The sequence below is a fragment of the Thunnus albacares genome, chromosome 22, assembly GCF_914725855.1.
Source record: "Thunnus albacares chromosome 22, fThuAlb1.1, whole genome shotgun sequence".
Lineage (NCBI taxonomy): Eukaryota > Metazoa > Chordata > Actinopteri > Scombriformes > Scombridae > Thunnus > Thunnus albacares.
Window position 1 is genome coordinate 25,818,152 of NC_058127.1, and position 23,361 is coordinate 25,841,512.

Genomic DNA, 23,361 nt, shown 5'->3' on the forward strand with positions numbered 1-23,361 from the left:
TTTGTTTGGGGCATAAGTGTATTTCCCAATTGTTGAACAATTCTTTTAAATGGAATACATCAAACTTTGGGATGTATGTTCATCAATATCAGTATCATCTTTGTGCATCAAATACTCAGATTGATCTAGGACATGTTTAGCAAAAAGACTGGAAACATCTGCCTTCCAACAAATCTAAAGATCATCAGACTGACATTTGATTCAAAATGTCATCCTTTAAATCTGTTGTGCATGTGTGTATGTGTGTGTATGGGTGTGTCCTCACATTGTTCTTCAGACAGGGTTCTCTCCACAGGCAGGTGTTTCCCTGCTGACTGAATCTTGTCAGGAGCCACTTCCCCAACCTGTCAACACAACACTTTTATATAACACACCAGCAAAAACCCTGAATCAGACTTTTTCTGTCCACCAGCTCTGACTTTACAGAACACATAAATATCTGATAGCCAGTCTGTCCACTTGTCCCTGCCCTGGTATCAGTTCTGTTTCGGTCCTTGCAGCACTAACCTCCAGTTCGTTGTCATCTATGCTGTGTGTGGGGCTGTTGTGGAGCTCAGGGTTGTTGGCCATGTCCAGCAGCTCAATGACCAGGTTACGGGTCAACAGCTGTGTCACAAACGGATGCTGGAGGAAGAAGCCACAGACTGATCATGACTTTGAACACTGATCAGGAAACTACGTTGATGTCAGAAAATAACCCAAAATGGTGTCAAAGAAAACCTCACAATACATATTAACTAGCCTTTTATCAATGTTCAAAATTTCACTCTATGGAAGGACATTGCTATACTGGTTACAGATCTCTATATCACCACTAACATATCTGCTTTGTTCAGCAATTTAAAAAATGTCGACAAGCGTGGTTGAGATGGATGCAATAACAATTCTTAAGTCAACATATTTCTGCTTCTAGCAACCGCTGCTGTAGCTTGAAAATGATGCCAGCAGGACGGATACATCACTGTGATTGGTTAGGGCAAACAAAACAACAGAAATCAGTTAACATGAACATGATGGCGGGCTAAATGAATCGTGTAAAACTAAATGGCCTGATGAGTCTGATTATCAGGCTCGGACATTGATGCTATGCTGGTTGGTTTCAATGAAACTGAAAGGAGGACTGCATGTTTGCATTATCTGTAGGATGCAACATGTTGCCTGTCTTCCACAGAATTAATAATTCATGCTCTTGATTTCTGTCTCTCGCACTCACGCCACCAAAACACATCTCAAATAGGATGAAGCTACACAGCCAGTCTATAATGATATATATACAGCAGCTTGTATGAGTTTACTACAGTGAGAGGAAGAGGCAGAGCTTGAAAGCTGTTGTCTATTAAATTGAGACCACATATTGCTAATTTGTGTGCATAAATTATCGAATCATAAATCACACTTTTTTTTTTCTCTGTGACACCTTCTGGGATTTGTATGAAATAAGACAACTATTGACAAAAACCTGCCATAACAGCTTATTGGGTCATATTACATATTGAAAGTCAATCAATCAAATTGGAAGTTGTGCATGCAATAGGAGGAGGTCCAAATGAAAATGAAATTAAAAACTGCACAACAAAACTGAGCAAATCTGCATCATGAGAGCATGAGTTATGCTGCATTAGCTACTAGCAGTTCCTGATCACACTATACAGACAGCAATTACCCGGATTACACTTGATACTATAGAAAGCCTGAATCTGATAATCATGAGATGTTATAAGGAGTGGCTTTTTTTATATCATATCTAAACATATTAATGGATAAAAAGAAAGAGTTCAGCTGACTCTGGCAGTGTGTGTTATTGCCTGTGTCTTGTGATTTGCAGAATTGATGTGTGGCATTTGTGAAAAATTGTCAGGTCACGGGGGGGATAACAAATATTACATCACAAATTCAAATGCTGTTCATATCTGCATTATGTATTCCATTTAGTTACATGCCTATTGTTCTGGGTAGCTCCCACTGTGACCATATGGAATTGGGTATCTTGGGAATATGGGTATGAATGTGAGGCATTCATTTCCATGCTCTCTATGAAAAGAGAATGACCTTTTCTGGAAAAGGTTAAAAATAGAAGTCGTCTTCTATTTATGAGTAGTGCATATATGACACGTGGCTATATGAAGACAGATGGTTTGCTAACTGCTTTTCATTAATGACAAGCTGTAGAGAACAAGCTAACCTGCAGCAGTGTCTCAGCTGACGGCCTTTTACGAGGGTTTTTAATGAGCGACATCTTTACAAAGCTTTGGAAACCTGTAGTCCTGCACAGACAAGGGGCGAGAGAAAGCAACAAAATCAATTAATTGTTAAAAAAAAGGAATATTGATAAGATTAAAAGGTAAAAAACAGGAATATCACTTCATGTGCTGTGTGACTTCAAAGGAAATAGTTTCAAAGAGAGAGAGAAAAAAACATGCAGTACGGACAGTTAAACTCACCACTTGGTTTTATCCTTTAGTCTTGGAGGCTGGAAGTTGCTCTTGGACATCAACATCAGCGCTCTGAAACATTTTTTTAAATGTCACGGGCTGGAAAATGTCTTAATTGTTTACGTGCAGTGGCCGCTCACCGATAAAATGTAAACCAGGCAGCCAAAATCTTACATAACACATATCTGTACTGTTTATATCTCTGCTTTGACACCATGCAGAGTTCATTATTTCTGTGTCTCCAGTCGTCGGTGCTGTGCTGACTCACCTCATTGGGTGGAGGTCAAACATGGGGGGCTGGAGCTCAGCCAGCTCGATAGCAGTGATGCCCACAGCCCAGATATCACACAGGTGGTTGTACCCACCCTTCTTCTCCACTGCTGCCACCTCTGGAGCCATCCTGGACAGATTACACAAAGGAGGAGGAGGGAAATGTCAGTTTTAACACTCCTGAATAGGAAATATACACAGTGTGAAGCAGACACTGGCCTTTTATTAATGCTTTGGTATCAATTAGTCATTGTAGTCCACCTGATATGACAGGGTTTGACTGGTTAAAGGATTTTTTTTTTTAAAAAGGCTCAGTAATTTCCTGAAAGAGTTGGGCTCTGTAGTATTTTATTAATGCTACTCAAACAGTAGGAAATAGTGCATTTGTTGAGGATTATTTTCCAGCAGTTGAGTATCGAGTATTTTTTGCAGCAGGACAGTGTGTGTGTAGGATTGAGAAAATAAACGCAAGTGTGTGTGTTCAGTGTAACGGCGTGGCATATTGATGTGTTATTAATAGTTTTTGGACAACAATGGAGATCTATGACACAGAGGAATAAGATATATCAGACTTTGGATACACAATACAATTACTAGGAAACATTCACTCTTGGTTTGGATCATTTCATTAGATTTGTTGACAATAGAAGGAAATTGAAGCTAAATGTCCATCCTATTACCAGGGAGAGAGGCATTAAAGAAGTAGATCAAGCATTCAGTCACACTTGATGTACTTTGAAACATAAATCTTTGACAACAGTGTCTGGGAAATGTTGGCTTGCTCAGAAGCCCTTCTTTGCTTGCTGAAACAAAGTACACCCCAGGAGGCTTAGGACTAAGCCTTATCTAAAGAGCAGCTGGCTGGAGGAGATGGAGTACACGTCCCACAACAATCCCTGAAACATGTTTGTGGTACTGGCAACTTTTAGTGGGTGTGAGCTGATTAAGATGGTGATTGACCCTGATCAATTCATGTCATATAAAATTTACCAGTTTCCGACTTTTCAACTGGATACTGTCCAAGTCAGATTGATAATTACGACAGAGAATGTTCTGATCTGTACGGCACTCAATAATACAGAAGAGTCTCCACACTAAAGTTAAAGTGGCACCTGCAGTTGTTTGATGGCATTAAAATTTGCAAGGTGTGACCATGAAGGAGTCAAAACTCCAGCAAGACTGGAAGAACAACTTTATTATGAGTCCAACACATTTTGGCTCGAGGCCTTCATCAGAGTCAAGGTGTGACCACGGAAATCTTTCTCATTGCTAAAGCCGTGTTCAAACTGACATTAGCCCTGCACCAAAAAACGCAGCCCTCTCATTCATTTGAATGGGGGCAGTGGGAGTGCCAAAGCAGAAGGCTTTAGCAAAACAACGCAGGGTTGACCAGCAGAAAAAGTCGAATAGGCTTAATGAAACATAACGTGACGTCATTTGGACAATCACACACACATAAAGGTGGAGTTGTAAAAACCTGTCTTAGTCTGAGTATTATATACCTCTTTTGGTGTCTGCGAATCTTCAAACTCATAGATCTGTTACTCAAAGTGTTGTTTGAATGCATTCCTGTTTTCGGTTTGAATGCCATACCAAGTTCCACACCACATGATGTGACTGTGGCATAAGGCAAGGACACTATCAATTGTGGGTAGTGCAGTAGCCACGGTTTCTGGAGAACTAGGAGTAGTCGTAAAAAAAAAAAAGTAAATATCTCTGTTTCCATCTTTTGCATGAATTTTGATCTTTTTTTGTCTAAGGTTTTGTTGTTGTGTCGTGTGGAAAACTCTGTATAATTATCATTTTTCTGGCTGTAGAAATGGCCAAACATAAAGACAAAATATTGCCTGTGATACTAAAGGCTGTGTGTTCAATAAGGGCAGGTGAGTGCAGCTGCATTCATCTTACCAGTAGGGAGTTCCTATGAAAGACTTCCTTTTGGCCACAGAGGCACTGATCTCTGCTGCCACTCCGAAATCAGCTGGACACAGAAGAGACAGACAAGAGTCAAAGCTGACAGCAGGTGAAATCCAATATAGACAGCCTATTTAAGCCTACTTAATGAGTGTGAGTAGTGTAATGGGTATTGCAGATGTGCACGTGTGTCCAGATCACCACTGACCCAGTTTCACGTCTCCTCGTTCTGTCAGAAGGATGTTGGCTCCCTGCAGAGACAGCGTACACTGATGTTCACGCATGACAAAACACATCATCGCAATGTATGATGAAAATAATGTGACAACTTCACAAAGCTTAGAAAACGGTTGTACCTTTATGTCTCTGTGCATTTTGCCTGTTTCGTGCAGGTGATACAAACCCTGGAAAAAACACAGAATGTTAATGAGCAGAGCTTCCTGTTTCACCATGCTGATTTAATGGTTGTCAACCATCACATAGGCCTGTTGGGTGGGGTGGTGGGGGGATTCCAACACTCAGAAACATTACTCCTAGAATAGTACTTGGCTCCAGGTTTTCCGTGCGTCAGCTAATTCCAGGCAGTTTGATTAAATACAACGTTAGTTAAAAGGGACGTGTTCTGCACATTTCCAGGTCTATATTTTTAATCTGGGGCTCTACTGGAATATGTTTGCACGATTTACAGTTCAAAATACTGCTTGTTTATCTTATACCGGCTCTTTATGCAGCCCCTCAGTTTAGCCTCTGTGTCAAACAGGCTGTTTTAGCTCCTGTCTCTTTAAGAACCCTTTCCCGAGGAGCCCACTCTGTTCTGATTGGTTAACTTCTGAAAGCTGCGTCACCCGCCGACTTCCGCCAGCTCCACAGACTACGTCAACAAATTAAATGAAACATAGTAGTAGGATTTCACTACTTTTTTTTTGTGCTTTGCTCAAAATGTCAACTCCTCAAATACATCCCTTGACACCCCTACTCCGACCGCAATTTTGGAGGATCAAATGAGGACTCAGCGACCAAAGCTGTTTTTCTGCAGCCGAAAAAGAGAGAGCTACTGCGAGTGAGCTGCGAGCATGACCGAGCTAGAGAGAGACGGTGTGGCAGTGATCCAGCAAGGAGAGGGAGCAGCGATAGAGAGGATGAGAGAAATAAAACATTATTTTCTGATTGTTTCATGGCGGTTATGACCTAAAGCAGAAATAAATAACCATCAAACACTCAACAGATGATTTACTGTGGAAACAGACACTCTTAGTTCCATTTTCCTCCTCTGCATTTCTCTCTGTGTTGGTTCTGTGGCGTTGGCATTTCAAATCTGATGTCTGCAGTGCGCAATAGGAGGATCGATTGGTGCATGTCAAATGAGAGGCGTCAATTATCGCTTTCGGTGCATTTGGGCCCTAAGAATCGTGTGTAGTATATCTTTATGTTTTGGTGAGCTGAAGACAATTTTTCACCCTGGTGGACAATAAAGATATATTCTATTCTATTCTATTCTATTCTATTCTATTCTATATAAATAACAGAAAATCACAAAAAAGTATAATATCTCCCCTTTAAGAATATCAATATTAATTCTAGTTGGGAACCTTTGTTGCATGTCATTCCCCTCTCTCTTCCTGAATTGCCTGTCTGTATCTCCATTGCTACAAAAAAACCCAAAAAACTACTCTAGGCCGCTAGTTAAAACATGGGTATAACATAAAGACACCTATTAACAAATTCATACAAGGAGATAAATAGTATAATAGTAACAGAATAAACAGTAGCAACATTTAAAGTAGTAGTAGTATGGGGTGGTAGGAGTAGCCTGTTTGTAAGCGTAGTGGTAGTGGAGGTAGTGCTACTTGTAGTAATACCATTAGCACAGAGTACATCATGATGACAACAATGACAAAATTACAGAACTATATGTGGGTTGCACCAACAACTATAATATATAAAACCTTAGACTAGTTTACTGTTCTTATTCTATTTATTTGTGTATTTCAGATGTAAGTGAAGTAACCCATCATGTCTTCTGCAGTAGTAGTACTGATTCCATATGTGAACGCCACGATCATGGTTTAAATTAATCTATATGGGTGCAAACACACTAAAAAAACAGATTTTAGAAAAATTAAAAAAAAATAAAAATTGGATTATGAAAAGGAAAGCTTAAAAAGAAACCAAGAAAGATGGAAGAGAATTTGCAAAGCAGGGCAAAAGGTACACAAAAATGTTTGTATATAAAGTTGGACTGCAAAGGATGAATTCAAAGGCAGTGGACTTGGAAACAATTTAACTCTAATCACTCATAATCATTCTGTTTATTTAGATATGGTGCAAATGTCACCAAAATACGGATCAACTAAGAAAAGTGCATAATTATTTCCCGCTTACCATTGTTAATTTTTTCAAAACAAAGGCAGACAAGACTTTTGTTGCATTAGTTGTTTGCAGGGCTTCCCTCCTTATTTATTCAGTGCCAGACTCTCCTGTGGTCTACCATCCTGATTATCCAATAAAACCTTGCAGTGAAGATATGACCACTCAATAACAGAATAGAGACTGCCTGGTATGTTTTGCTCTGGACTCTGTTATGCTGCAGCAGCATTTACCTCTACAGTATAGTTAGTGGTCTGGCAAGGTTAAATACTATTTAGCTCTTCTGTGGCTGGGAAAAACATATGACTCATTCTCTCAGCAGTGTATCTTTAGAGATTCCACAATGCAACAGCAACAAGCTGCCTCTCACACAAAGAGTCTTACCTGGAGAGTTTCTCTGCAGACATACGCTATCTGTTTCTCCTTTAATGGGCCCGTCACTGTGAAGAACAGTTTGATTAATAGCTCATACACTCAAGAAGAAGGGGGGAAAAGACTGAACCTGCAGGTGTATTTCCAAAAATAGAGAACTGGCTCTTAAAAGTTCATTGTGCCGACTCTTATATCTGTTTTACAGTAATTAAACAAATGTTTCCAAATGAACGTGGTGATTATGTCTGCTGTCTTACCCAGAGTCAGATCAGTTTCATACCTATGCGTCTAGAAATAGGTCCAGAATATATTTAGTCTAGCTTAGCATAAAGATTGGAATCAGCGCTAGCATATCTCTGTCAAAACAACTCAAAATCTGTTTTTTTTACATGCTGGATCTTGTTCATCTTGTTAGAAGTTGTGCAATCTAATAAGACAACTGTCCAGTGTTTGGAAGAGGGATTTTATTTTTGACAAAACTAGGCTAGCTGCTTCCCCCTGCTTCCAGTGTTTGTGCTAAGCTACGCTAAACACATTCATTTATCATTTATTCAATTATGAAAAGCAGTGTAGGAAAAACTATAAATGTCAGCTTTATTGATATAATTTTAACTATGAGCCACATATATCAGAACTCTCTGACAGATAAAATATCTCCCACAGAGAACTACAGAAGTATCAACAAACTGCTGGTAAAATGGCGACAAACCCACCATCACTCTCAGTAACATGTTAAGAAAGTACAGTATTACAGTACTAAATCAGCCAGGTAACATGGAAAAAATTGCTAATTTAGGCTTAATTTCCATTTTTGATGTGACTGAAAGGCTAAGGGAAAACATCTTTGAATAATCTGTGAACAACAGGGGGTTCTTCCATTGTTCCCATTCTGCCAACAAGGCATGAATGCAGTATTATATCTGTACTGGAAACATGAAATTGATAATCTTTTTCATCTGCTCTGGGTAAGAAACAAAACAAAAACAACAATTTTTAGCTGCTACTTTAAAATTATACTTTAGCACATTTTGAAATGCAGATGATACAAAAATTTGCTTATGTGGTACATTCAGAATCTTATTTTTTTTGTATTTGTACCATGGTAAATATCCTGAAGTGACCCTCCACCGCAGTACTCCATGCAGATCCACAGCTTGGTGTTTCTGGAGAGAGACATAACTTTTATCTTGCTGTTCGACATGTGTTCTGTTTGCAGGGATTGTGTAGAACAACACTGTAGCACACAGTATCACTAGAAAATACCTAAAAGTTGACACTCCCTAATGTTATGAAGCTAATGCATTTACACCCACTAACACATACTTCATCATTCACAACCTGCTGCACCAACAATCTAACTAAGCACTAGAAAGAGTGGGAGAGGAATCCAGCAGCAGTGTGGGGAAATAAAAGTCAAATTCCACATATTTAAGTCCACCAACAATCCCAGGAATTTCCACACATCTGAAGAGGACAGGCTGACAACAGCAAGCACCTGTGGTAGCTGCCGAAGTAGGCCACAATGTTTTTGTGCTTGCACTCCTTCATCATCGTGATCTCCTGCTGGATGGAAGTGATGTCATCACCTGAACAGACATACGGTTTAGTCAGTGTTTTCTTACAACAGTCTGGTGTTAGACAGTGCAGAGTTCATACAGCTGCAGTGAAATTATAGAGCAGTAAACCATACAGTTAGACCTGTTACTGGTATATGAGGCTGATGTTTATTGGATGTTTATTTAACAGTAAGTCCGTTGGCATGCTATTGATCTAGCATGACACATTGCTGGTAGTCAGCATTAAGCTTTAAAAACAGTACATGTCGTCTATGAAACTACCATGGAATTCACTGGTCACCCTTTTAAGGTTAAAGCTGAAAAATGCAACTTTATTCAGTCTCACTGCTACCTCATCCAACAGTGAGAGATGACTCAAATGGTGTAAGAACTGCAGTAAAATATCAGAGTTGCTGGAATGTTGAATGGAAGCCTGAAGTTCAGGCTACAACTGGAAAAAGTACCAGTATACACCAGTACCACTATTATACTACAGATTTTGAAGTGTGAAAAAACCCAAACATGGTGTAAAATGTAATGGGCTGTTTTTTCCTCCAACATGTAAATGGATATGTTAATAATTTATTACTTTAAAAAATGGAAACTTTAACTTTAATGGTGCCGTCCATTGCTTGTTTGCTGTCTTACCCAAATGCCACTTCACACTGAGCGTTAACAGCATTGTTACAGTTTCATTTTCATGTCACCCTTTGCGAGATGGGTATGGCTATGAAGTACATAAATAAACATGACACAGCTCTAACCGCCTGCCACAGTGAGACTGTTTTGGACTGACGACCAAGGATTTCACCATATTTCTCTTATGGTTGTTAAATTTACTCTGGAACATTCCTAATTCACACAGTGTGTCTGGGCCTTAAAGACAGTGAAAAATACATTTTCCAAGCTCTAACCTTGTCTCCCTGTGTTAATTATGAATGTATCCCTAATACATGCTAAATATGTGTCAAACTTTTTTTGAGTATTTCTACATCAAAATCCCTCTTTTCTTTTCCTGTAAAGCCTGAAACTATTTTTGATGACTCATTTTGAATTTGGGGGCAGTAACATCAATGTATCCACTCAAAACCACACTGATCATATAAAAACACACTTGTTAGCTAATAGGTAGCTACCGGAGCAATATCTGAGTAAGAGGTATGTGTGGATTTCAGATGGCAAAAATTTAATTTAAATTTCCAAAGAATGTGGTTAAAGGTCTAATTTATGATTTTACCCTCATCATCCACCTCCCAATCAATGTTCAATCTGTAGCTAGCCTAAGCGGTCATGTACAGCTCAGTACAAAACTAGCCTATACAAGTACTGCACATAAGTTTAATAGTTTAGCAGTCTATTATTTACAACAAAATTCTGAAATTATAATTGTTTCTGTAGATTTTGCAGTCTTTTAATATGCTTTAATGAGTTGAGTAGTGAAGAGTACTGCTGTTAAAAGCTACTGATTCAGTCAGTGACAATGTTTACTCAGTAAAGTCAGTTCACTTCACAAGATTTGCTGATAAAGATTTGTGCAAACATGTACTAAACACCTCTACTGAACACAAAGACACTCTGATTTCACTTTGACTTTAACATAACATCACTGATAGATCCAGGATATGTTAGCTTAAATCATCTTAGCAAAAAGACTGGGAACGAGAGAAAACAGCTAACTGTTCTGTCCAAAGTTATCTAATGAAATTGATATCGATCTTCTCTTCTGACACATGTATAGTTCCCAAAATATCAAACTGTCCCATTCAAAATCCACTTCAAAGCCAAATTATTAAGATAAAGAAAACATAAATCAACCTGTAGCAGCTGTTTTGCAAAGAAGCAGTTATGAGCATGTTGTTTCAAGTTTGGACTGTTGACATACCAGGGTCGAGCTTGACAATCTTGATAGCTGCCAGTTCAGACGTCCTGATGTTACGAGCCTGGATGGGGATGAAAAAATACAACTGATTATGTAATATGTAAATACAACCATATATATTATATTCTACTTTTTCTGTGAGGCCATTGATTATGTATAGTTAGTACAGGATGAAGGGATATTGTATATCTCCAACCTTTAGGCTCATGTAACCTGATTTGAAGTTGTTCTTGTAAATGTAGTTTGATATTTACATGCAAGTAAATGTAAAGCCAAGCTTTAGTAACACATGAAGCACACTTTATATATCATCTCCATCATTTTGGCTTTTGTGTGCCATGAATGTATTAAGGAGAACAATTTTTCTCCCTATAAACATTATTAATAAAACTGCACTTATGAAATGTTGCACCAGCCAGTGTGTTCATGTCATATTCTGAATGGTTGGTTTGTAAAGATGGGTCATAACAACAGTCACATTGTGAGAATTTGGTCTTAAATTTCTGACACTGTCAGATTTTTGCCTCAGGCTGTCTTTGGTCACCAAATTGGTCGTCATTTGATGTGTCTCACAGTGAGATCTAGGACACTGTTTTGGATTGACGACCAAAGATTTTACCATGTTTCTCTCACAATATTGTCAACTTCTGTCTCAGACAGCCCAAAATCACACAGTGTGAAGGAGAATTCACATTTGGACTAAGATAATCTTAGCCTTAAGATGCTTTTGGGAAATGGGGTCTAAATCAAGTGTTTCCAATCTTCTTCTGGAAGACTGGAAACACTTGTTAGTCCTGTGCTCCCCTTGGCGCTATTGGACTGACCCTCAGATACATTATATTACCTTATGCCAGCTTTACACCAAACGACTTTTAAGCGATTTCACTATTGCAGGGAGTTTTTCTAGTTGTGGCGTACTCGCATCATCTTGATCGTTTGTTGTAAGATGGTCATAAAACCTTGTACGAACAGTCTTAAGACAGTCTTTTTCACATCTTGATGTTCCAATAAAATCAAACATGTTTAATATTATCTGAAGTTTTAAGCCTTGGATCATGCAAATAGTGACGTTCAATGACGTGAACATTGTCAAGAACCAATACAACAACCTTTCTGTTTGGTGCTCTCTCTTTGCAAAACTATGATACATTGTCTTTAGATGTGAGAGGGTGTCAGACTTTACTCTTTTAACAGTTTTTTCAAAGTCTTCTAGTGCATGGCAGGCATTACACTGCCGCAGAGCAAAAAAAAGAGACATTTCATTGTACAGCCAGACTTCAATATAGTAGGAGCAATACACCATACATACTGTATGTATATTACACACTTTTTCTTAGTATTTCTGTGCATTGTTTGCCTTTGTTTGATAGCAACATTGTAGAGGTGGCAGGAAATGAGGGAAGAGACAGGAGGGATGACATCCAACAAAGGTCCATGGTCTGACTCCAACTGGGAAAATTGCAATCACATGGTCAGTGTGTGAAATCCCAAGGCCACTAGAACACCCTGACATACATGCATTTAAGCACCTTCACCAGACCCATTCAACTTCCTAAATCGCACAAGCAGTATCACTTTAACCCAGCCCAACTTATGTAAGATTCATAACGCTACCTGCTAAATATTGCTCGGTGCCAGGGGAACACACCTCTCCTTTGTTCTGCAAAACAATGTGGTTGGGAGTCATCTATGGCAAGGTGCTCATGCAGATGGGTGTCTTGTTGACGCGTGTCTTTGGCAAATATTATTCTTAGCCATGCAAAATGATATGTAATTGATCTAAAATGTACCTCTTTCTCAAGGAGATTGAGGTTATGCTTTAGTTTCTTGGCTCATGACACCTCCAGTCAACCCACAGAGCAGACGGGGGTGCTCATGTAACAGACATATATGTACCCATGCTGTGGTAGAATGTATTATTGTGGTTTTGAAAGCCAGACTGATGTGCCTTCACACAGCTGGTAGCAAGCCGCTCCATGCCCTAGAGAAAGCACGCCAAATTATATAAGGATATTGTGTTTTGCACAACATTGCAATAAAAAATGGTTTTGCGTTACTAAAGGCAGTACCCACACAGGACATGCTCACTGATCCCTAACAAGGAAGAGCCTCTAAGATCCATGAATGATTGGGCAACAACTCATTGCACAAGTTTAAACCAGGCTGTGAATACCAAATTTATTCGGAATGATTAAGTTTAGAGTTTATACATTTTATCGGCATGAGGATATTGGGCATCAGTTAGTAGGTTAGTTGGTAGCCAAACTGTCAGAAATTTCTTTTAGGGTGGCACACGTTCTGCACACACTTCAAGATGTCCTCCTTGTTTTACAGGACTGCATTGCAGATCACTTCAGGCTCCAGCAGGACTTCAGTATCCATACTTGTCAAACTTTTCTTTTTACTCTTGGGTGCTGCATTCTGAATTACACATGACCACAAATGGAATGGAAAACATAGCCTTACATGACAACTCTCACAAATGCATAGTTACTAACTCACCAACACACAACAAAATGCACACTTTTAAACACACTTGCTCACGAACAAGAACTTATAATTTCAGTTTTTGTTTTATTTCTGTGCAATGACAAACATCTGGCCCTTGCCCCATGGAATTACAAGACACCGCTATTTTACAAAACATGCATCTTCTCATGAATGCGCATTTGATCATTAACGTGCACTTACTCACAAACATGCATTTATTCAGAAACACACATTTATCCACAAATGCTCACAAACGTGCATTTACAAAGATGTACTTACAAACACACGCTTACTCACAAACTTTCTCATGAGCTTGCACTCACTCACAAATGTTGCACTTACTCATGAACATGCACTTATTCACAGATGCACATTTACAAAGATACTCTTGCTCACAAAAACGTGCTTAATCACAAATGTGCACTTACAAACACACATTTACTAGTGACAGTGCACTTACAAACATGAACTTCGTTACGTTAAGGTGGCTTTTATGAAGATGAAACAAGCAAGGAAACCAATGTGTGTGTCAAAGTAAAGATGTTTTGCAAATCAGATGTGACACACTTGTGCAAGCAACTTTCTCAAAAAAGGAGACGTTTCAGAATATACATATATTCTTGCATGAGGACTGTTGTTGTTTGATCTATGACCCACTAAATTTTCTTAACATAGTGTCTGAAGACATTAAGCAGTGTTTCCCCTAGGATGACTGCTTACAGGATAAAGTGAACTTAGCAGCCACACATTTCTCCGTTTAGCATCTTCAGATTATGCTAACCCATTGTTGCTAACTTTGGAGCTAACCCCCTTTACTTTTCCAGCAGTTGGGGAAACAACAGATGAGTTTTCTTGGTATTGAGAAGCTGCATTATTCATTAACTGAAACACTGTAGTCTATATTGTACATTTGCTGCCAGATTGACAACTTACTGCTAACCTTTTCCTCTGCTCCACTCGCATTCACCATCATTTTTCTACCACTCGCTCTCTCACTCAACCACTCACTCGCTACGCACACACATTACACACTACCCTATTCCTTAAAAGGAGCTGCGCTACAAAGAGTTTCCCAGGCAACGACACAGAGGTTAACTCACGATACAGCGCTGCACAGACTCCCAAACACTACTGATTTAATGAATGGGTATTTGGCGTTATTTTTGGCATTAAAAAAATATTTTTCTTGGCCTGGCGGGGGTTCTCGTTGGCCTGGCAGCCCACCAGGACTGTACAATTATAGGGGAGACACTCTTAAGACTTGGTTGGAGCTTTGCCACTTGCCTGATTCATCAAGATAACAATACCTGGGCAAATATCCAACAGCTCAGTATGCTATCTTGATGATGAAAGATGTATAATTAGTTTAGCCTGCTATCTCACCTTGGCTTTAACCTCATATTGATTCCACTGCCTGGACAGTATCGGCAAAGAGAGTTCTCTCCTACTGGCTGTCCCAGACAAGCCCCAGGTGGGTCAAAGTCAGATAGACTGACTGCAGTATCACTGCACTATGGAATTTTCCTTTGACTGTGCGAGTAAGACTAGCTCACTGCAAAGGTAAAAAGGTCAGAGTTCACCAAACACATTAGAATTCATTATCTAAGATCCATGAAGATTCACAGAATTTCTTTTAAAAAAAGATCTAAAATGTACCTCTTTCTCAAGGAGATTGAGGTTGTGCTTTAGTTTCTTGGCTCATGACACCTCCAGTCAACCCACAGAGCAGACAGGAGTGCTCATGTAACAAACATCATATATGCACCCATGCCGTGGTAGAGTGTACTATTGTGGTTTTGAAAGCTAGATTGATGTGCCTTCACACAGCTGGTAGTAAGCTGCTCTATGCCACAGAGAAGGTACACCAAATTATATAAGCATATTGTGTTTTGCACAACATTACAATAAGAAACAGTTTTGCATTACTGAACGCAGCACCCACACAGGACATGCTCACTGATGCCTAACAAGGACCAGCCTCTAAGATGCATGAATGATTGGGCACATAGCAAAAATTTAAGACAAGATAGAAAGAGAGAGAGATAGACAGAGAGAGAGAGAGATGTACTGTAGCGATTAGTGCTGGGAAGTTCAAGTTTTTGAGTTGTCTCAGCACACTCAAGTCCGAACTTCTAAATGTATTGAGTATTTCCAGTTTTCTGGTACTGGATGTTGCGCACCTCTCAGGCCACTATAATAAAGGACACTCAAGTTTATGGGTTTATATGTACTAAACGGCCATAGCGCAGCAGTGAGGCAAGTGCATACAGCTATGGTAATACCCGAGGGACAAACATGTGTCAGTTAGTCATATCCTGCACTGCTTAAAGCAGCTAAATGTCGTCACACAGCACTCAAGTTTATAACCACAGCTTAAGGTTGTAATGCTTCTATTTTTCTATCATTGGCAGCTTGTCTGGTAAAATAAAACAAAACATCATATTTGTTAGTGTCAGACTTTAGAGTGCGGGTATATGGCTACTTCCTGGAGACAGTACATATCAGTACAGACCTGATATGTATCAAACCCACATGGCACTTTAGATTCATTCGTTCATTTTGATAAACAATTTCTTTTCTATGAAATATCCAACTAGCTTATCATGTAAACATACCGAAAACCAGCAAACAAGCTCCTAAAAAGACAATAACAATGTTCCATAATGGATATTAACCTCACAATTTTTTAAGTATTGAATATTTCAGTCAAAACACAAGTGAAAGTAAAACTAGTCCAGGTGCAATCCTAACCAGTTCAGGATAAAACTGTGACCAAAGTTTTCTCACAATAACAGGGAAAAAGTGATGCTGGATGTTGTTTCAAGGCAGTCATACTATGTTTTTAACATCCTCAATTCTTCCTGGGAACATCAGTCATGCCATTCACTGACTGCACTGACGTCAGACGGACTGCTTTTTCAGTCTGGGCATCCACAACAAATGAAACAGCCACCAATGGGATAAGCAGGTCGCCTCAACACAACCTGTGGCTTAGCTGTGTTCACTTCCTGTTTTCTTTCCTGTTCTACCACAGTGCTTCCTGTGACTACAGTGATAGTAACGTCTGAGATGGTTTTTACACAGCAAAGGCTGAAATAACAGCCTGTCAGTGTTACGTACGGTGTGGCGGGTGGGAAGTAAAAGGTGGCTTCACAGGACTTTGATCAGACACCCAAATGGCCTCTGATCCAGAAATGCTGTACAGTCTCAGGCTAAACTATTAACAACCCCATTTCCTTCTGAATGCAGATAAAAAGCATGGCGTGTGCTCTACATAGATTTAAACCAATCAGACAAATTTTAAATCAGCCATAATTGATTTCTTGACTACTAGAACAAGCTGTAAACACAGCTTTGGCATATTATCATCTCATAAAGTTGTTATGGAGAATGTGTTAGCCAACAGTTTTATTTACATATCCAGCAGAAATGGAGCAGCAGCATTCATTTGGTGTCATGTTTCTGGATTTAAATCCAACATTCACTCTCACTTTACTCAGTCATTTGATCCATTGTTGATGCAAAATTTTGGATCAGAGCAGCTTTAAGGTCTGAGACAAAAGCCCAGTGCTGTACTACATACTGGAGCTGTAAAGCATACACTATGTACTAATACTGGAGGTGCACTGTTTGACTGTTTGTTCTCTAAGATGTTCCTATAACTAAAACTCTATCCACAGTTTCTTCTAGATATGAACAGCTCCTTTATTTCTGTTAGTGATAGTGATAGACAACAGTGTTCAGTAACACCACTCTCAAAAATGAAGCAATCTCTGTCGCAATGCTGGTATTTATTACGGCATTTACCAATTTGCCAGTGTGCACTATGTTCTCACAACATGATTAGAACTAGTATCGTATGCATGCTGGAGAAAGTGCAAATCAAATATGTGGTCAATCGGGAGATCAGTAAACCATTCTCACTACTTTAAAAGTGCAACATTGAACAGAACTTCACTAAAATCACACAAGCAGCCTCATCAGCTTCATGAAAATCTTTATCAGGACACTTCAAACATATTTCTGGTCAATACTTTAGTTACTATTCCAACTACTGATGCCTCATGCTGTCACATATGAGATGCCACATTACCACTGGTGAAACTAACCTAACCATGGGTTAAACTCACTGTAAACATAACCAACGCCTGTTTACACACATTCGGCCTTTTTAGTCATGCGGAACTGCACAGACTTGCCAAATGTGGCCAATCACTTGCATGGAGACATTTGTGTCATTCACATTATCATTCACATATCTATGTATCACCTGGGCTGGGTAATATGGCAAATATTTATAATATATTTGAGAAAGTTTTGTGGAGAAGAAAGCAGCTAAATTGAATGTGCATGTATATTTATTTACAGTCATTTTATACACAACACTGCGTACTACCTAGAAATGATAAGTGCAGGTTTAACTAACAGCAGCTTTATAATTGTATAATAAAATGGAATCACAAAATGTTGCTTTCCATTTCACAGTTTTAACAAAAACAAGCACACTATGCTAACATGATGACAGATAAATACGAGCAACACAGGAAATGGAATTCCACTACATGGTGCTGTGTGTGTGTGTGTGTGTGTGTGTGTGTGTGTGTGTGTGTGTGTGTGTGTGTGTGTGTGTGTGTGGGCAGACTGTTCATAACGTTGCAGTGATTTGTAGCTTCTTCCCCATAGCTGCAATCAGTTTTCATAAAATTTGGCATTGGAAACTTCTGTTAAAATTTAAATTACTATTGTTTCATGAAAGAATGTTTGATCTGTCCATATCTAATGTAATGACATTAAGTAAAGATGATGTGTCTAAATTATTCTTCTAATTAAAAAGACAATTTGGGAAAACCGTTTCAGAAGAAAGGCATACATATTGAGGATTAGACACCACACATATTATCAAAGCTTAAAAATATTAAGGTATTTTATAGCCATATTGTTCTGCCAAACTCCACATACTTGGCCATAATGAGTTAAGAATAATCCACAGTCTTACAAATGCCCACAACTATCTGAAAAAACTTCACTTCCGCAGCACAAAATATGCAGAGTGCAGACTTTGTAATCTACTCCCACATCTCTGAAATAATGCAGCTGGCAATGCAGCTTTGATTATGGCACAAATGAGAAGAAACACAATAAGGGAAATGAGCAGCTGTTTCTTCTCACAGCTGAAATCTAAAAGAAGAATCTAAATGAGCCCCCAGTAGAACAGTACATAGGCCGGACAAAGGCACCAATCTGTCCTCAGCGTTCCTTTGACTCATGATAAACTGCTCCTGTCCGCTTCCAGTGTCATTTCATCAGAATCACAGAACAAAAGCTTTCTTTCTAGAGCCTCTAATTTCTACCAACATTCAAACAGTCATACAGGAAGAGACTAATCATAGAGGGCACTGGCAGTGATCTCACTATCTACATTTACAGTTAAATCCATGTGCCAACCTCATGCTAGTCTCTGTGAAAACATGTGAATAGAAAAAAACACCACAAACGGCTGTCACACACTCTTGATCTGTAAAACAGTGTACGAGAAGATATGAAACCAATCTCACACTTTATGCTCCTCAGCAGCAAGTCTGGCTGCTAGACTGCAGAGTGCTCACAGCGTTTACGGCCTGCTTTACTGTAATCACGTAAAGAAGACGAACAGAAAGCAGAATCTCTCTCAGATCCTATGAAATAACATCTGGGTGTTTTAATATGTTTTGTTAAAGTCGAAATATGTTTCAACTTTTGAGTTTATGTAGAATTTTTTCTTATTTTCCTGTGTATATATTGATGCCACTTGTGTCCCAACGTGTCAAGATCTTTGCTTGGGAAGATTCAAATAAATAGCAGCAAGTTTGCTTTCACATGCAAGTCCCTCTTGATGTTAAAGGATACATCTGTTTTCATTCTCATGTCAAGAAATCCGATAAAAAAAGACCAAAAACAATGTGTTTGTCTCTCAATACTTCCTGACTTCTCTAACCTGTCTGTCCCAGACAATCGGTTCCTCCTGAAGATGTGAATCTGTTAAAATAGCTCAGTAATATATAGTTTCATTTTTTTTAAAAAAGCCTCAGTAATTTCCTAAAACATCTGGTCACTGTAGTTTTTAATCAAATGTTACTCAAACAGGAGGAAATAGTGCATTTGTAGGGGACTATTTTCAGTGGTGGATGAATCCACATTTGGTGTTGTAGTGAGTATATCTGGCAGCAGGACAATGTGTGGGATTGAGTCAAAATAAACTCCAGTGTTTGTGTTCATGGTGATGAAGGAACATGTCAGCCAGCGTAACCGTGTGACTCATTGATGTGTTTTTAATAGTTTGTCAGAATATCTTGACCTCTGCTACTTCAATTTAGAATAAAAAATGATTTTTTAAAACTGAAGTGATTTCTTCTCTCAGCCTCTGAAGCCTGTTCATCATCCGTTTCACTGATACTGCTGTGACATCACCGGGCTGAAGTGTGAGAGTACCTGAGGACAGGAACAGTATCTAGTCAGAGCTGCAGGAGGTCATGGATCCAAACTAATTAGAGGGTTGAACATGAGCTCAGAGTAGAGTTTCCTCTCAGTAATAGCCATGGAATGAGAGTCCATTGAAAGCCCACACAGTCACATGTCAAGAGTTTTTGACCAAACCCACCAACAGCAGCGGTGGGAGGTAATAATGTGCTTTTGTCTGTTACTGTACATGATGCTGTTTCCCCCATTCAAAGCAGACATGTAGCATGTTACAGTAATACACAGATAGTATAGAATACAAATATAAAAGCTGAATATTGCTCATATCAATATGTAAGCACGTCTTTGCTTGTAGTGATGAAGACCAACTCTACACAGCTTCTTAGCCTCTTTGAGCTCTTTGTTTTGGTTTTACAGCCTCCAACTTAACTGTTATAATTGAGTCTCACCACTCTCATCAACTTAATTTAGAGCAGCAGCAGGCAGCTGTTTTCACTGCACACTACCTGCTCAGCACCAAACAGCAGACAGACACAGTTAGAGACCAGCTGGGGAACATAGTGGAGCATTTAGCGGCTAAACAGACAGATATTGTTCTCAGGAGTTGGTGGAGAGCCAATCAGAGCCAAAAGGAGAGAGAATATTGGACTTTTATTCAGAAACACAACGTTAAAGTAATGCTAATGCTGCTCTGTACCTGCTGGATGTGTATGTAGGCATCTAGAAGGTGATAATATGTTCATATGATCTTATCATCAATGATAAGAGGTTTTCCTGTCATATTTAACCATAAGACTTGAGCATTCTCACTGTTACTGCTGTACTTGTGTCAGTCACTGTAAAAAAAAGAAACAAGAAAAGATGGTGCCAAAGCTCATCCTAGTGCTACAATCAGCTCCACTCCACCCTGCTGCTGTAAATTAATGAAGAAATATTATTTAAGATTTGGATTTATGAGATAAACAACTGAAGTCAAGAATAAGTAAGAAATAAAACTGGCCAATTCAAAGTTGCTCTTGTAAAAAAAGTGCAGCCTATGCTGAAAAATGATGAACACAACAGAGAAGCTGAAGTTTCTCATCCAAGAGTTTCATTTAGACAGGTGACAAATGAAAGGACAGTCTCTCCACCAGCATCATCCAAACATCCAAATGAGGGAACATATTCTAAAAGAATGCTGTTCATCCGTCCAGCAGAGTTCCACACACCTTACTAACACACTGCATTACTTTCATCGGTCAATCGTCTGTGCTGTGTGCAGCAGGAGCAGTGTCACGGCCTGTCACTGCACTGATTGAATGACGCTCCACAACATGAAATGCGGATGGGAGACGATGCACACACGGCCTATAGACAAAACCACTGCAAACAACCGAAAACAGATCACTTCCTATGCAAGACGAGAAGTCTCATGGGAAAGATCTAGCAGCAGCAGAGAAGACTGTAAAACAGGTTTCATCTGTTAAGACTTCAGCTATGGCGATTAGACTTTACGACTAAGTTGCAGATGAGGGGGTCGCCCTCTGCTTCTAGTCTGGCTGTAGAGAAAAAGAGAAGAAACAATACAAATTCTTCTGTTGCCTCTGCAGGATGCACAAGGCACCGGGGCGGGTTTAACAGCACAGGATGTTTGCATCCTGACACTCAAACCATCTAGTGAATGCAAAACTTTTCTACCAAACACATGTTTGAATCAAGTGATCACCATCAACTAATGATGATTTTAATTATGATTCAACTGCTGATTATTTTCTCAATAAATCAATTATTCATGTGATTCATAAAATATGAGTGAAAAATCTGAAGTTGCCAGAGCCCATGGTTACTCAAACTGTCATTCGATCAAAGTCCAAAACCCAAAGATAAGCAGCTTATAATCATAGAGGAGGATGAAACCAGGAAATATTCACTTTTGGGGAAGCTGGAGGGAATTTTTTGCCATATTTGCTCCAAAAATTGCTTAAACAATTAACAAAATCATTGCTGAATCATTTTCTGCCAATTGATTAATCAACTAATCGTTGCAGCTCTGCTTACCATGATTAAATATAAATCACTACTCAGATGTGTTTGATGGTAATATTGGTAGAATAGAAGTACAGGACCAGTCAAAGGTTTGGACACACTTACTCATTCTTTTTCTTTATTTATATAGCAACATGTCATCTCATCTGGTTTATGCTTCGTGGGATCATCATTTGTTTTCAAAACATTAACACTTCTTTGATTACTACATAATTCCATATGTGATATATCATAGTTTGGATGTCTTCAGTGTTGTTCTACAATATAGAAAATATTAAAAAAATAAAGAAAAACTCTTGAATGAGTAAATGTGTCAAACTTTTGACTGGTAGTGTGTGTGTGAATTTCTTTTGGTTATTTTTATTTATTAACTGTTGATTTTACAGAAAAATCTATATGTCACATTTAATATTGCGACATCAAATAAGCGTGTCTGTGTTGTCAACCTCTATGAGAAAATATGAACCTGTGGCACAGTGATGCAACAGCCTGTCACTGCTCTGTAAAATACCTGGCTGACAATAAAGGACACTGAGGTTCTGTAATGGTTGAAAGGGTCTAATGACACAAGCACACACACACACATTTTGGATCAATTCCCTTAACAGCTCTATCGTTGACATGAATTATTACACTTTTAACTAGTTTTCTTGTAATGTGGCCATCATTTCGACACTATTATGTGTAATCTAGAGGAGGAAATGCAACGCAAAGCTGCATCTGTGTATAAAGAATAAGATCATCTCTTCCCCATCATGTCTCAGGTCATGTGAAAGCTGTCACAGGTCGCTGTGTAGCTGATACGTGACTGACACTTCTCCAAACACAGTTTCACCTTGATGTCAGGAAGTGAAAAGCGGTGAGAGAATCTTTGTTCATGAGCTGACACGTCCTGATGGAGGCTTTTCTCTCTCTCTCTCTGTCTCTGCCGCGGTTGAAACACCAGGAAATGTTCTCACTCACCTTGAACACATCTCCATAGGTGCCGCACCCAATCCTGTGGATTAACTGGTAGTCGTCTAAAGGGTCCAGGAATGACACCCCTATCCTGTCCATGTTTGGAGACACCTCTGGGTGCTGTGCTGTGAGCCTGGCGGGCTTTCTACTCACACATCCCAGCTGTTGTTGTCAGAGGAGAAAGCAGCAGCAGCAGCAGCAGCAGCAGCACAACACTCTGACTGACTGACTGCTTAATGGGAACTAATTGGATCCGACTAATTGCCGGTGTATCGATCAGCCTGGTACACACAAACACACATACACATACATACACATACACACACACACACAACTCCGCGGTCACTGACACTGACACACCACAGCGTCTGTGAGCGAGTAGTCCCGAGTGGTGCTGCTGGAGTCAAATCACGCATGAGCAAACGCTGCACACTGTAAAAAATGTCAAGACAGCTGCTTTTACCTCCGCGTGAGACTGCTGTGATCTTCGTTTCTGCTCTCGTTCTTGTGAAATTATATTTTTCTAAATCAACATTATGAGAGAGTCTGATTAGTTCAAATGTTGACTCAAAATCAAAATTATGAGGAAAATAAGTCACAAAACTATGAGAGATGTCAAAATTAAATTTATCATAATGTTGAT

The 23,361-nt window shown here is 39.2% G+C and overlaps 1 protein-coding gene across 4 annotated transcripts in view; it reads right to left on the reverse strand.

The window, feature by feature from the left end:
- Positions 1-23,149, reverse strand: part of map4k2 (mitogen-activated protein kinase kinase kinase kinase 2) — a 46,956-nt gene extending 23,807 nt beyond the window's left edge. For all 4 annotated transcript variants that reach the window (XM_044341235.1, XM_044341233.1, XM_044341234.1 and 1 more), the window contains exons 1-13: positions 22,725-23,149; positions 10,794-10,851; positions 8,851-8,941; positions 8,454-8,518; positions 7,368-7,423; positions 4,973-5,020; positions 4,825-4,867; positions 4,611-4,683; positions 2,701-2,832; positions 2,442-2,504; positions 2,183-2,264; positions 508-624; positions 266-344 (exon numbers count right to left, since the gene is read on the reverse strand). In XM_044341235.1, the coding sequence (XP_044197170.1) occupies positions 266-344; positions 508-624; positions 2,183-2,264; positions 2,442-2,504; positions 2,701-2,832; positions 4,611-4,683; positions 4,825-4,867; positions 4,973-5,020; positions 7,368-7,423; positions 8,454-8,518; positions 8,851-8,941; positions 10,794-10,851; positions 22,725-22,817 (1,000 nt within the window). In that variant the 5' untranslated portion in view covers positions 22,818-23,149. The remainder of the gene's footprint in view (positions 1-265; positions 345-507; positions 625-2,182; positions 2,265-2,441; positions 2,505-2,700; positions 2,833-4,610; positions 4,684-4,824; positions 4,868-4,972; positions 5,021-7,367; positions 7,424-8,453; positions 8,519-8,850; positions 8,942-10,793; positions 10,852-22,724) is intronic.
- Between the last annotated feature and the right edge of the window lie 212 nt (positions 23,150-23,361).